Source organism: Pagrus major, chromosome 2, assembly GCF_040436345.1.
Source record: "Pagrus major chromosome 2, Pma_NU_1.0".
Taxonomy (NCBI): domain Eukaryota; kingdom Metazoa; phylum Chordata; class Actinopteri; order Spariformes; family Sparidae; genus Pagrus; species Pagrus major.
Window position 1 is genome coordinate 4,841,020 of NC_133216.1, and position 14,983 is coordinate 4,856,002.

Sequence of the window (14,983 nt, forward strand, 5' to 3'; positions counted from 1 at the left end):
GCACTTTATTTTATACTTACTTGACTCCAGCAGAGAAGCTGATGACAGGGAAAAAAAGGCCGTCCACATTGAAGTTTTCAAACATGCCCTGAACTGGGTGGCCGTTGATACGGAAGGAGATACTGGGCACGCTCAGATCCAGACAGCAACTGACGACGTCATCTGCAGCCAGGGTGTGGGCACTGGGCGAGGCAACCTGGCGGGGTACGGTACCTGAACGGCAGAGCAGGGTGTGTGGAAGTCATATAACAACGCATATAGCATCATGGAAAATAGTATATTAAATAGTCACCATACCTGACCACAGATCCAGTCCATCAAAGCCATAGGAGTAGAGGTCATCTCCCACACCATTGCCTCCCCAGCCTTCTCCTCCTCCAGGGTAGGGGCTGTAGCCCTCGGTCATAGCCCATCCCACACGCAGGTGGGTAGCCTGCGCCGTCACGAAGGGTTCTACATAGTCCACCATCATCTCATAGTACCACTTCTTATACTGTGTGGACCCCTCACATGTACCCAGGAAGATGTTGGGTCTTACACTGAGTAAAGAAGAGAAAAGAAAGTTAAAAAAAAAACAGAAAAGGCCCTGATAACCAACAGTCTGTAGCAGCAACTGAACAGCAACTCACGTACCTGGTGACATAATTTACAATGTTGGTCTGCAGCAAGAGATCGCGACCAGGTAGTAGGTTTTCAGTGATGAGGTTCTGGTTGGACCTCACAGCTACACCATTACACACACAAAGAGAGCGCAAGACATCCAGGACCTAGAGGCAGACAATACTATCATCTCTTTGTCTAAATGTGGCAGAGCAGGGTAGACAATGCACACATTCATCCACTAACTACAATTTCTTTTAGAATTACAAAACCAAGAAATGTTTTTTATGAGCCAAATATGATTTCAGGAAGCAATAACATTCCAAATCACCGCCTACAATAGTGTCTCGTAAAGTAACCCTGCCAGCTGGAGTCAATCAATTTGCAGCTGGCTAATGTTACTCATCCACCAATTTCCTGGCAGAGAGAAAAGACAAACCTTGTGGTTCCGTCCATGCTTGTCCAGGAGAGAGATGATGGATTTAATGTGGTTCTCCTGGATGATGTTCAGGACCTCAGGGCTTTCAATGAGCACACAGTACAGCACCTCAAGAATACCTAAATGTATAGAAAAATATTATAAAATCTAAGCATTTTCAGAAGAGACACTGCACCCATAAGATTTAAGAACTAAATTAAGACATATCAGTAATAATCAAAATCAAAAGAAACCAAATGGCTTAAACACAACTACATAAAACACCTTTTTTAATCAAAGTGCAAAAGAGTTAAACCATTATCTAATCAGAGGAGATTTCTATTCAAATCAGAGCCAACTCTTGAAAACAATCCTTCAATTCTAAAAAACAACTCCACTGTGCATGATGTATCAGCGAATAAGTGAGAAAAATTTGATACCTGAAGAAGCCTCCAGGCGGTCCAACTTGCTGACCAGCCAGTCCAGGTTGTCACAGAACAAAGCGCAATTAGAGCGATTTCCCCTGATTAGAGAAGCTGTTCAGTGGAGACGCAGAGAGATTAATAATGTTACTTTATTCAGTTCAGACAACATTTAATATGTACTTTGTCTTTTCATAGCATATGTGATCCTTCTACCCAGCAGCTCATATAGGAGGTTGACAATCTCCTTCCATGACTCTGCAGCTTCTTCCCCGGCAAATTCAGAAAAGTGGGCAGCAGTGTTGTACACGTTCAGGCGGTCGATACACTCCAGCACGATAGTGATCATTCCCTAAGAAAGAAAACAGAAGTATAAGGGTGGAAGCACACATCATTATTATGTTGTTTGAAACAAGCTGAAACAAGCTGAAACAAGCACCTTGTGGTAACTCATATTCCATCACAGTACAAGAAAGATACAATTAATTTTAAAGACTTGGGATTAGTTAAGGTTTGAGTTACTGGTTAAGGTTTGTGCTTCGGTATGTAGGTTATGGTACTGTGGTGGAGGTTCAAGTAAGCCTACAGGGAATAAATGTAAGCTATCACAATGTCCTCGCAAAGTAGTAACAAAATTTACGTTTTGTATGTGTGTGTGATGTTACAGAAACAAAATTAAATGATTAAACAAACCTACATGAGGGCATAAAAGTCCTCAATGATGTCAAAAGTGCAAGTTCCCCTTTGCATAGCAAATTTATTTTAGTTATAGGCCCAGTCAGTAAAAATCGATATATATGGATAGTCTGAGGGTGGGTGAGGTTGTGCAGGCAGCATGCAGGTCACCTCCTCTTGGAAGAGGTTCTGCCGGTTGCGGAGGGAGCGAAGTTTGGTCTGCTTCTCCTCATGCTCCAGTTCCTCCTCGGGAGGACGGAAGTAGAAAATGAGATCCTGAAGAGAGAGGATGACCCCCTCCAGAGGAAGTGACACAGCCCCTGGTGACTTGTTCTTCCCACTCAAGGAGTCCAAACCCCTGGAAAAACACAAACAAATTGGCAAAGAATGTCATATCTTTTAAACATTTTTTCTTCCTAGTTTTTACAGTTCAGATCAAATAGGGCCACATTACAACACTGATCATCACTACATCATGACACAAAGACGAATCCCCCACCTCATTTGAAAATGCATTTACTTACTTGATGAACTGCCTGAAGAGGCCCATAGTGCTATAAATCATTCGAGCAGCCTGAGACTCTTCAGTCTGGGAACGGGACACAGTTAGGGCATCGTCCATATGACCCTCCTGGTGCAGAATGACCTGGGGATACGAACAACATCATTTTACTGCAGATGATATCCCTTTGTTCTGGTGGTTGGTCATGTAACAGCTATACAAGTAAGATTATCTTGTACTTAAGATACTGAGAAAGCCATGCTCTATCTAAAGTAGCCCAAAGACATAACCCCAATTCTTGCTAATGCTAATTATCAGTAAGTACATTCTATTTATTATCATGTATGACTTTTCCTAATCAATAAACCACACATAGCTTTAGCAAAACAACCTCTAACAAGGTGGTAACTTTGGTAGCAATATTTTTGCCTCTTTTAATTCTTATTATTGCATGATTAAAAATGTGAGACTCAGAACATTACCACTGCAATACAATTATATACATCATCTGTACCAACTCAGCTTTTACTGCTAGTGCTAATAAGACAGTGTTTGTGTTATTTGATCCCCCAGGTAGAACCTAACCTTTCTCTTCATCATTCCCAAACGAGCAGCTTTGGCATCCAGGGAGGCATATGTGAGCCACAGTCCTGTGGACACATGCTGGACGAAGCACATGGACTCTCCATACTTTATCTCTGGAATGCCCATCCCCTCGACATCACGCTTCTGAGCCACATCCACCTTCTCCTGCTCAGGGGAATCCAGGAGGAAAAATGGGTGGGAGAAAATCACACTGAGGTCAATGAGAGAAGAAATCATAGCACAATAACAGAAACCAAAGGCAAGAGTCCAGAGAAACTCAAAATGTTCATTCTGACCTTTGAAACACGGAAGCAGAAAGCAGATAATTTGGTGTTGGCCCTTTCTGGATCGACCACCAACAGACCCTTCTCTTCATCCAGACACAGGTACCGGCCTGTGGTGATGTGGCGAATACGGAACGACTGCCCCCACTTCATGTGGCTACCACTCCAGCTGCAGGCAGAAATCAGAAGAAAAACAACAGACTTTCAAAAAGCTGATTAATTAATTACTACTCATCATAACTATCAGTTCCTGGTGTTTGTGGTTGAAATCATTTAGGCAATTCTTTTACTGGTTTATAGACAATGTGTCAACAAGTAACAAAACAGACACTTTGTTAACATGCAACAAGAACACAACATCCATGTAATGGAGTGTGATTACGGTGGGGACTTTTGTTGAATGTCATCCTCTTCTCCTTTTCCCCAAAAGTTTCCTATTTTAACGGCCCACTAATTTCTTATTAAATAAAGGCAATTAATGCTTAAAATCATAACATAAGAAGTTCAAATGCAAGGTATGACAACAGGAAAAAAAAATCAATACTTAGGACTTATCACTCACAAAAAACATTATAAATAAACAAAAATCAGCCAACAAGCATATCTGGCACAAATTTAAATTTAAGAGGGGGACAATCACCTGATTCGGAGAGGCTCCAACCTCCACAGGGACCGAGCCTGACTGCATACAGCACCACCTTCATAGTGAGCCATCCTGTAACAGAGTCAGGGCAGAGACACAAACGGTCATATTGAATCAGGTTAAGAGGGTATTTTGCTGCTCAGACCTGCTCTGCTTCCTCCTACCTGCGCTTTTCCTCTCCTTCCTCTGGTGTAGCGATGGCCAGACACTCGTCCATGTGGCCATGGAACAGCCTGAGAACATGACCTCCTGTCAGAAACCCTGAGAGGAGGAATACACACCACAGTATGTTGTGTGGCAATCTGTGAGTACATTTCTCTTTATGTACAGTACATGGTAACTGTAGGGTACATGATTTCTGACAGCACCCAGTCTGCTCACAGTTGATATTTTGAAATACAACTATAAAACATGCAGATCATCCACGTATATCAACGTGTGTTTATATGAATTTTCAGTTTGAAAGCTTTCCAGGGCTGCACAGGAAAAAGTGTAAAGTAAGGTTGTACCCTCAGCTAGTTCACATCCTGACATGATCGGGTTCATGTTCCACAGTGTCTGCATGAAGGAGGCGTCCACCATCAGATCTCCACTGGCGTAGGACAGGTGCTGAGGACGGAGGACAAGAACAGGATGAAAAAAGATCAAGTTGAGCACAGCATTTACATGTCTAAATCATCCATTGTGTAACAGCAAAGTGTTTTGAGTATAAAGAGTCTTACCAGGTATCTCTCAGAGGACACGCTGACAAGGATGAGGTCGTCACCCACCCTGACCTTTTCACCTTCTGACCTTTGCTTTGAGGCTGGATGAATGGTCCACCAACATGCCTCACCTGCAAGAAGAACAACAAACAACTACCTAAAATTTCCCAACGGAGACTGACTGATGTTCAATCAATAACAAAAGCCTTGCCTGTCCACCTACAACATACTGCTCCCTCACAATAACCGTCATCTCAACAATGTTTCTATTTCTCAACTTAGCAAAATGCAGAGAATACATAACACGAAAAAAGAAAAAAAACATTCAACCATACTACAAGTTTCAGTAATCAGTTACCTATGGAATCTTCTTGTAAGCCCACGTCAAAGGCCAGCTTGTCCGTGAGTGACCGAGATGTAGTCAAACAGCTCAGGTACTGGGGAAAAAAGTTTTTTAAAAATGCAGTAAACAAACTGGAATTAGACCATCCTTTGTTCAAATAGTTTATTCCTTTCCTTAAACCAACTTTGGATGCAGTCTTACCATGCCTGAGTGGTTGTGTCTCAGAAGGATGGCATGACCGTACAGTAATGTACGATGACCTCCACCTTGGGACGACTGGAGGAAGAGAAGATAGAGCAATATTTAAAAGAACAGCCTAACAAAACTTCAATTATACCTTGATCAGACCAGAAGGAAATGGAAATATTTTAGGTCTGGAGGTCACAGGAACAAAACTGTCAATAACTGTAAATGAATGTATCACAACACATTAACATCAGCTTCAACTGACACTTTTTTGTTTGTTGCGACTGTATCTTGTAATTCGATGTTGTATAGCACTGTATGTTGAATATAAAACTGCTGTATGTTATTTATATTAACAATACAGTACATTTTCCATATGATTTGTAAGCATAGGCTGTCCATGTCCAGGTATATCCTTTGGGAACCAATAAAACTCTTTTCGTTAAATTTTAGAGAAAAGATACAGAAAAAATAATGATGGGACAGATGAGATGGATGGGACAGGTGAATGTTAACAATTGTGCCAAGTTGAGTGTGTGCCGAAAGTTTATCATCGTATTTTTAAGAAGAAGAAAAAAGAACAACCCTGAAAAGAATACTTTAGTAAGTCATTTGGGGACAGCTCCACATCACTGATAAATGGCTTTTTCCAAAAACAAATACTGTACAGAAAATGTTGGGGTTAATTTTTACACGTACAAATACAAAATAAAAAACAAGAACCACATAAGCAATAAAGCGGCATAGAGGTAGTACTGTAACTAGGACTAAACTATGTCATGAATCATTATTCTCAGACAAGGTATCACAATGATGTCACTAACAAAGTTTGATACAGTGCAAAATAAATAAAAATAAAACTGTTGAGATTTTATCTTACACAACGGCAAACATAACATTAATCCATCCTACCTTTTCTCAACATCCAGCAAGGATGCAACAAGAAAACACAATTACTGCGACAGTTATAGATAGATCAGCCAGGTCGAGCCAGCAGAAAGATAATGTCAAGCCTTTATGTAGGGTTAAGCACCTATAATCCACAAGGATGATTCAGGGGCAGGTAAGTCAAGTGGTAGCACTATACCATTAACCCTGATCGGCATTAGCACTAGGCTTTGTTACGACAGGTGGTGGTGATGTGTGAGTATGTGTGTGTGTGTGTGTGCGTGCGTGCGTGCGTGAGTGCATGCATGCGTGTGTGTGTTTTAAGAGGGAGATAGGCCTGTCCAGAGCTCTGGGGGTGTCTCGTTTCCTCATCCACAGAGGCGGGTGGAACCCTCCACTGGGCTGCGTGCCATGCTATTCTCATCCTCCTGCTAACTATTAGAAAGGCCTAGCTCATCCACATCCTCCAACTCCTGTGAGGTCAAGAACTGTCCAAGCAGAAGATCCATTAGCTTCAGTGAACCAAGGTTTCTTTCATCTGTTTTTCACTATAGCTGAAAAATTGGGTTGTTGTGCTCTTATTCTAAGTCTCTACCATTGTACGTGCTAGCCATTTGGATAGCATAGCTGGAACTAAGATTCATGGGAGCTTTAGTCAAAACACTTGTTGTTTCATCTTGGTTTGACAACAAGGTACTACATTTTATTGTCTTTTAAAACCAAACGGTGTGTGAGTATGATATTAAATTCTATACACTGATACACCCACTTTTCCTCCACTTTTTCAGTTTCTGATATCCAACAAATCTCAAAGAGGGTTTTATTGGAAATGTAAGTTACACTAAAAACACAATACGTCTTTTGACTGTCTCATATTCTGGATATTTGAGGATGCTGTACGTTGGTAATTTCATAATATGTTGATGAGTTCTCATTATATGATTGTTGAATGTTGATGGAAAATTGAGACCCTACAAAAGCTTGCTCATTGAGTCAGAGGGACCTAAATCAAAACCTAGATTGCTAGATGTCTGCAAAAATATCATGACGATGTGACATCACCCGTGTTTTTTCTAGTTAACCAATGGAAAAGAAAAATATACAACCAAACAACAACATGTTAGCTATATGACACTTTTAAACACTATGTTGATTTTAAAGTCTTTAAGGTAAGCCAAGTTAGAAGAGACTTGTCTAATTACATTCAGTTTTTGCAGAAGTAAGAAAACACGTTCTGTATAAAAAGGGCGACAGAAATTTGTTTGACATTGACAAAGACTAACAAAGAGCAATGTGCTGAAACAAAAGGAACAACATTAAGCAGGGTAAGGTCATATTTATCATAATGGTATAAGGATGAACGGTGAAGCTGGTGATATTTCCGCATGAAAAGCAAATGAATGATGCATTGTGACACCTTGCTAGATTTGCTACTATTGTAAAAATGAGTTGTAACAAATGCAGTTGTCTTATCACAAAAAAAAACAGAAGTGCACTAAATACTGTTTACCACAGCCTACATAAAGCTTACTTATTTTACCTGTAACTATGCATTTTTCAGAGGATAAGGAACAACTCAGCAAAAAAAAGGGATCATTTAAAGACATAAAAAATAATGATAGGTGTACAGAGTGATCACCACCTTTGGGGTAAGTTAAACAGATATGAAATGTGTGAATGATACAGCACTATTTCATTCAATAGGACATCCAGTGGGCAACAGGACAAGAACGAGGACAGCTGCCAGGTTGGTTTGGACACACGTTACAGGAAAAAAGACATGTTAACAGACATACCCATTTATCCAAATCGACTGCCTGCTTGGCAGATAGCAAGAAGGGAAGGGGAGGGCATGTCAGATAACAGGTAAATAAAATCATACTAAAATAAAAGCAAAGAATAACTCCTTCTATGGTGCTCAAAAAGACTGAAGGATCATGACGTATAATATGCTTTATGGTGAGTTTCAAAGTCAAACAGGATTATTGCATTTATGTTTAAAGGCCCAATCTGCAATCTTTATGTAACCAAAAAGACCCAATAAAATAAACAGAAGAAGAGGAAGGACTAGAATCCGATATCAAACCTAGTAAAATAAAATACGAAACATAAAAACAAATTGAAGGATTGCGTCCTGTGAGAGGGACTGGAGATAGGTGCAGTAGAATGCATAATAAAAAGAATAGATACATTTTTACTTGTCAGAGAAGATGAGGAAAATATCTCTACTATTTGTCATTCATAAGTCAAGTCTGTTTCTGAACCTACATCGGTCATCTCCACCGTGTTGGCCAACATCTCCTGCAGAGCGCGGACCGACAGGGACTGCTCCAGAATGAAGTTACATATGGCCAGGTCTGGGGGTACATTCTGCAAATATATAAACAACACACAGGTTAAACAAAGTTGATTAAAACAAGGTTTCGTACACACAACACAGGACAAAAAGAGGGAGGAACTTATCCGGGGCTTACCTGAGCATTGGATGTGGTTTCCAGGAAGCAGAGACGGTTCCCAAACCCCTCACAGGACAGACATAGCTTAATCTGCTCCTTCAGGACAGAGGCAGTGCACTGCAGAACGATGTGGTCATCCTGCACCCAAAACACAATCAAACACTTATTTACTGTTCTTTCATTTTGGCACACATTATTTAAAGCTACTACAACTAATTTTGGCATTCAATGACACACTTATTCCCCTTAGATCTGAATTTTGCTGCTGGTTGTCCCTTCTGTGCCTGCTTTTTCATATTTTAGCACACTCTGTTTTGTGTTTTTATAGTATTTCCTTAATAAAACTAGCTTGACTTGTCATTTGATGAAGTCACTGTTGTGTACTGACCTTGTGTACACACCTCATAAGGAGAGCTGAAGAGGAAAACTTGCCTACAGCACATAAATACAGAATAAAATAAAAATTGGTACTTGCTCTGCAGTATACACTAATTGCAAATGTTGTGTTTATGTGCAACCAGGAGACTATCAAAATATATGCAGAGTGTTATGTTACGTTTACTTAAATGATAAAAATGTTCAATATACAGATATCATCATCTCTGCTGGATTGGATATTTGTTTCTCACCTAGACGGAGTTATTATGATATGTTTGAATGTATTTTTTTTAACTTTTAGAGATATCCAAAAACACTGATACGATTTTTTAAATGACCAGTTGAGAAGTCTGCAAACATTTTTTCTCAGTAGTGGCCGGCACAATAGATATTCACAACCTAATACACAAGTAGAATGCTAACAGACAGTAATTTGTTGCTCTTCGTCAATGCTTGGACCCTCCGGAGACTGGTGTAAATACAGCGATAAACACCCCTCCCCTGTGAAACCCACACCTGACACTGACACATTCTCAGCTGCTTCTTCTACTCAGTCATTATGCAAGTGGATCTATCACTTAACCTGAGTAATATTCCTCTCCACAGTTCTGGAAAGATTTCTGCCTTTTCTCCCCTCTCGTCTAACAACCAATGAATTATACTGTGTTCTTGCTCTTGACCTGCTAGCTGACTGCCCTGGTGATTCAGCACCACCGATGTTTCATGACTTAGTGTTTAGGAGAATAGACATGCTCTTTAAAGCGAGGTCGAGGGCAGAATGTTTGCATGTCTATGTCTGTGGCACACTGCGGGAAAAGGGAAAGTGATGCAGATCAGTGACCTCATAACATCTACTCCTCTCTTACACCCAGAGGCCTCTGGTGTTTCGTTGGCTGAAGAGTGCCCCCTCTTCCTTTGGCTAGGCTATCATCTATCTCTTCTCAGCCTTGAAATGTCTCCTCTGTCCTGTCCTCGCGTTCCCTGCTTTGCACTCTGGAAAGTGGAGCACTGTGCCCTCTCTCCTTCACTGCAGACATGAGCAACACCACTTCATGGCAACTCCAGTGTTACTAAAACTGTCGATGGACTATACAAAAATGACTTTTTCACAAAATTTGCAGAAAGACTGTACAAAAGAGAGATCAAGCTCTCAATAATGTTAAGGGGGTGCAATATCTTTCCCACCTACCTTGTACAACAACAGCTACTGTACAGTGCCACTTACACAACTTCAAAGCCTGTAAGACCAGCAGCTTTATACACTACAGTGACATGGATCCTTGTTTATCAGGGCTAGAGCCACAACTGTTCTGAGACATCACTGCAGAGAAAATAAATGTAAGGTCACAGAAAAAGCTCTGCTGAAGTTGGCAGAGCAGAAAGGGTAAATTGGGCTAAAGTAGCCATGTTTTGAGGACAGTGCACACAGACTGCAGTCCCCGATTAAGGAGATAGGGCTCAGCTTGTGAGTGTCTAAAAGCAGACTGAAGTAACCGAGTGACTCATTGCTCCAAGACAAGCTGTGCGATCAGATGACAACCGTAGGCGATATATGCACCAACGTTATACAGCAGTCCATCTATTTCTACAGCCACAGTCTCACATGGCAGATTTCCCCTGCTTTAATCACTCCACCTCTGTAAGCAACATCAAAAAGGCAGAGGAGCCGACTGCGAGAGAACTCAAGGGTTCAGACACTACATGGGCACTGAGCCTGCAGAAAATATTTTATCTCAATGTCCTGATCATTTTACATATACGTAAATCATTTTGTAATAATTTTAAAAGTGCTTTAAAAATAAGGGCTGACCATATTTAGTAATACTATATAAACATATAATCTGGATTTTGATGAACTGCAGAACAAATTAAAAAAAACCTCATTGAAAGCAACGTCCATGGGAAACTATAAATATTATGGAATCAGATATTTTATGGGTGTGAGGACAACTATCATAGTATCAACTATCAAACTATCATAGTAAGAAGGAAAGAGGAACCAACATCATTCTTCAAATCCACAGAATTTATTCTAACACGCACTGTTAAGCTTGACTAAACTTACAGACTTCTCTGGGTTTGAACACTGTTGGAAACATTTAAGATAATGTAAGTGTACAACTCAACAAAATATATAAAAAGGTCTAGTTGCTTTTTGACATTTTAATGAAGAAATGTTACATATAACATATTTAACCAGTCAAGATTGTCTTTAGAAAATGACTGGTTACCTGCAAACTTGTGGTTGGATCAGACAAACACATAAGCCTCAGCCAGCATTTGACCTGTTATTCCAACCTGAATGTTAGGGTACTCAGACAACACTCAGACAAGAGTACTCTGTAAAGTGCATCAGCAAATGCAGAGCTGTGTCCTTCCAAGAGTCACACTGTGTGAATCACTTCCAATTGGACCACGTGAAAAGCTGACTTGGAGACCACACAACCCCTTAACTCACCCTGTTATTAATAGAGGCAGCTTTAAGGATTTAAAGGATGTGCATCTGACGCTTTATTGTCAGCCAACCACAACACCTGATTATTTGTTAATCTTTACATGACCGGATCTGATGGAGCCAAGACAGGTAGACAGAGGGAAAGTTACCCACCTGAACCAAACTTATACAAGGGCAGGGGGTGAAGAACTGTACGCATTTAATGCCCCATTAACATAGATGGTGTAGGGTTACAGCCAAACCATGTTTGGACTTGGCGGCTGAAACATCTAGGATATGTGGGTGTTCGGGGTCAAAGGGAGACGTTGAGACAATTGGATGTAAACAGACAGACAGTTACACAAACAAACACACACTGTGTGCTCAAATAGAGGTGTGTAATGCAGCAGAGATTTACAGCCAGGGGCACAGATAGCGCCTGAAAGCAGACACCTTTGTATATTCTCCAGGGCCGTCTGATCGTGAACTTGCAGACAGAGGGTAGCCAGGGTTCCCCAGACAAGCAGGCACGCTGCCCGCCCTAAACAGGAAGCAAACAAGCACACAGATGCAAAATGTTGACAGATATCGTCCCCCACCGATCTGCTCAAGCTCTACTCAAGTATAGGGTAGGGCAGGATGGGCGTTGAGGCGTAATTCCACATCTGTGAGCAAAGCTTATACACTTCTTGATGTTTGGCAGAGAGTGTGTTAGATTGTTTAGTTTTGCGATCATGCAGTGACGCTTTTGTTTATGGTGGATATCCTTATATTCAGAGAGAAAGGCGAGGCAACAGAGCCTTGGACAGAGAGATAAGATCAGTTTATCTGGTAACCTGCTGTGTGGGACATTTTTACACAGTCTGAATTGATGCAATAATGGAGAATAAACACAACCATCCAGCTGTGCTGATACATTTTTAACTGTTATTGGGAGGTTTGTCTTCTCTAGTAGCAGGTAAGCAGCTGATTCAGGATTTGTTGACTGTTCAAAAATGACATTTAAAAGTGTGAAAATGGGACTAGTGGCTTTAGTCACTGCATTACCTCCATTGGTTATTTTTGCAGTACCCAAAAAGCTCATTTCCTGGCTTGACTTTCAACTGCATGCTAGTACAATAAACAACATTGTTTTTTATACATCAACAGTTGTAAGCCTTTCCTTTTATCACCATGAGAAAACCCAAACAAAACATGACGTGTGACAAGTAGACACAAACATAAACCAACTTTTAATCATTAAGTTTTGGTAGTTTTTTTGACAAATGTATTTTTGTCTATTTCTATTCTAGTTTGTGCAACTTCTAAAATATTTACATATTTTCTAATCTTTAATACATGTCAATCTTTATTTCAGTTGATGATTGATTTCTGGATATTTTCATTTCAATATTCGCCTACTATTTCAGTTCACTGTTTACTTTCACACCACAGTCTCAAAATTCTGAATTGACAAAGTGCCACATCCGCTCCACTGAAACCCTGCCAAGTCATCAAATCACTCGTCAGATGAAAAATATAACCATTCTTTCTTTGCACTCCTGATTTCTGCCCAATGCTCTCATCAAAGTGTGCTGATGCAGGCCACCTCAGGCCATTGATTATATTTCCGCAGACATAAAAAGAGTGAGGGACAGCACATTGCACAGTATGTGGGTGGCGGAGAGAAACAGTTCAATAAGGCGGAGGGGGGAGTGGTGATGGGGTTTCCCTTTGAAAACTAGAGGAGACCATGCTGGTGCACTATCAGGATTCTTCATCACAGACTGCAGTCTGAAGGGCCTCACGGCACTCTCATTCTCCTAAATCATGCATTCTCACTTATGCTTTCTCCTCTACTTGCTAAAATATCTCCAAGAATAAATCTCCCAAACAACCTTCCTCTGTTCTCTCTGACTTTATTTTGCATCTTTCTTTCAAATGTTTCTGTCTTGTATTATAATTCTGTTCAGGGGCTATTTTTAGTGAAGTTATTTTTTTCAGAATCAATGCCTAAAGTCTAAAGTATTTTATAAGACTATTTTCATTGTCCTGATAAAACTTCCACCCCATCACCATCCATATTGGCCCATATTGGCTTTAAAATTAAACATCAGATTGACCCGAAATGAACGTCTGAAAGGCCCATGATGAGATGACGCTTTAATCATGCACAAGCAACATGAACTGTTGACTAAGTAGTTTTCTTATTTTGCCCAGAGAATGTGTACATTTTGAAAAGCATTGGTATGTCTGCATCTGCCAGTGAAGCATCACAATAAGAGTAGGCGTAACAATATGTAATTCCAATACAGGAGGGACTTCACCCTCTCTGCAATAAGTTGAAGAAAATATATATACTGATATGTCCATTCACAATCGCCCAAAATGATGTTGGAAAACATCGGTAAAAGGGATATGAGCAAAAATCCAATATCATGCATCCCTAATTGAGGGTTATGAGTCTGTGCTGAGGATATGAAACGAGTCATCAAGTGTGAATATAAGATCTGCCTGAGAGAGTTTAGGTTAGATACAGTACACACAAAGCCAACACACCATCTCTCTTACATATCACCTCTAAAATAGCCAGAATATCTCCTTAACTCACCACCAAGTGTAAACCCACTATGACGTCACCGATTGGTTTGTGGACTACCATTTGAAGCCTTGCGTTTGGCATTATGGCTGCCACCATCTTGTTTTTTTGGAGCAAGAAGTGACCATTTGGATGAGAAGGTGGAGCTGAGGCGGATATCCTGATTGGATCTGACTGAGAACCCTTTTTTATCATCTATTCTACTCTAAATGGGACCATCATTTACAAAATGAACATCATGCTGTATTGAAGAAGATTTGAAACTAGCAAGACCATAAATTGAATAGGAAACAGTTCACTGAGGTAATAAATCAAGTGAGAAGTAGGATCATTTCGTCATTAGCTTAAATATAATCAGACATCTTTCTGAACCAGTGGAGTCCCTCCGCCTGCTGGCCATTACAAAGAAGGCAGGTTTAAGGCACTTGTGCAAACTTCCTTCCCTTATATAAATGCTCACTACAGTGTCAGGATTTTTGTAGCTGCAATATTAGAGGAAGAAGTCCCTGCAGACTGTCTGACAGTGGACAATAAACAATAAAGCAACAATTACTTAATCCAATATATGAACAACATAAGCTGTATGCTTGTGAACAACATGAGAAAATGTTTCACGCTGCTGCAGTGATGCAGGAGTCATTCAATCTGTGCGTGTGTGTCGCTGCTCTGAGTTATATGTCTAATGTATTCTGGATGACTGAGTTTTGTAGATAAGTTATGAAGTACAAATGTTATAGGTGGCTTGAGACAGAAGAGTTATTGTGCTGCACTGAGTCATTGCTGATAAATCTCTCACTGCACACAGAAGAGTGTCGAGAACATTTAAAGCACTATCTGTAGCCTTTGTCCCGATCATGCTGACTTTCATTTCACACTCTTCTTACCCA

The 14,983-nt window shown here is 40.4% G+C and overlaps 1 protein-coding gene across 1 annotated transcript in view; it reads right to left on the reverse strand.

Moving 5' to 3' along the window:
* The window catches only part of ryr1b (ryanodine receptor 1b (skeletal)), a 70,410-nt gene that overhangs the window by 44,988 nt on the left and 10,439 nt on the right, over nt 1–14,983 (reverse strand). The window contains 19 exon segments of the mRNA XM_073485278.1: nt 21–213; nt 298–539; nt 634–767; nt 1,040–1,158; nt 1,459–1,554; nt 1,657–1,792; nt 2,287–2,473; nt 2,640–2,761; nt 3,203–3,367; nt 3,499–3,655; nt 4,127–4,201; nt 4,294–4,390; nt 4,639–4,738; nt 4,852–4,964; nt 5,192–5,270; nt 5,378–5,452; nt 8,047–8,067; nt 8,519–8,620; nt 8,725–8,844. Coding sequence (XP_073341379.1) covers nt 21–213; nt 298–539; nt 634–767; nt 1,040–1,158; nt 1,459–1,554; nt 1,657–1,792; nt 2,287–2,473; nt 2,640–2,761; nt 3,203–3,367; nt 3,499–3,655; nt 4,127–4,201; nt 4,294–4,390; nt 4,639–4,738; nt 4,852–4,964; nt 5,192–5,270; nt 5,378–5,452; nt 8,047–8,067; nt 8,519–8,620; nt 8,725–8,844 — 2,333 coding nt within the window.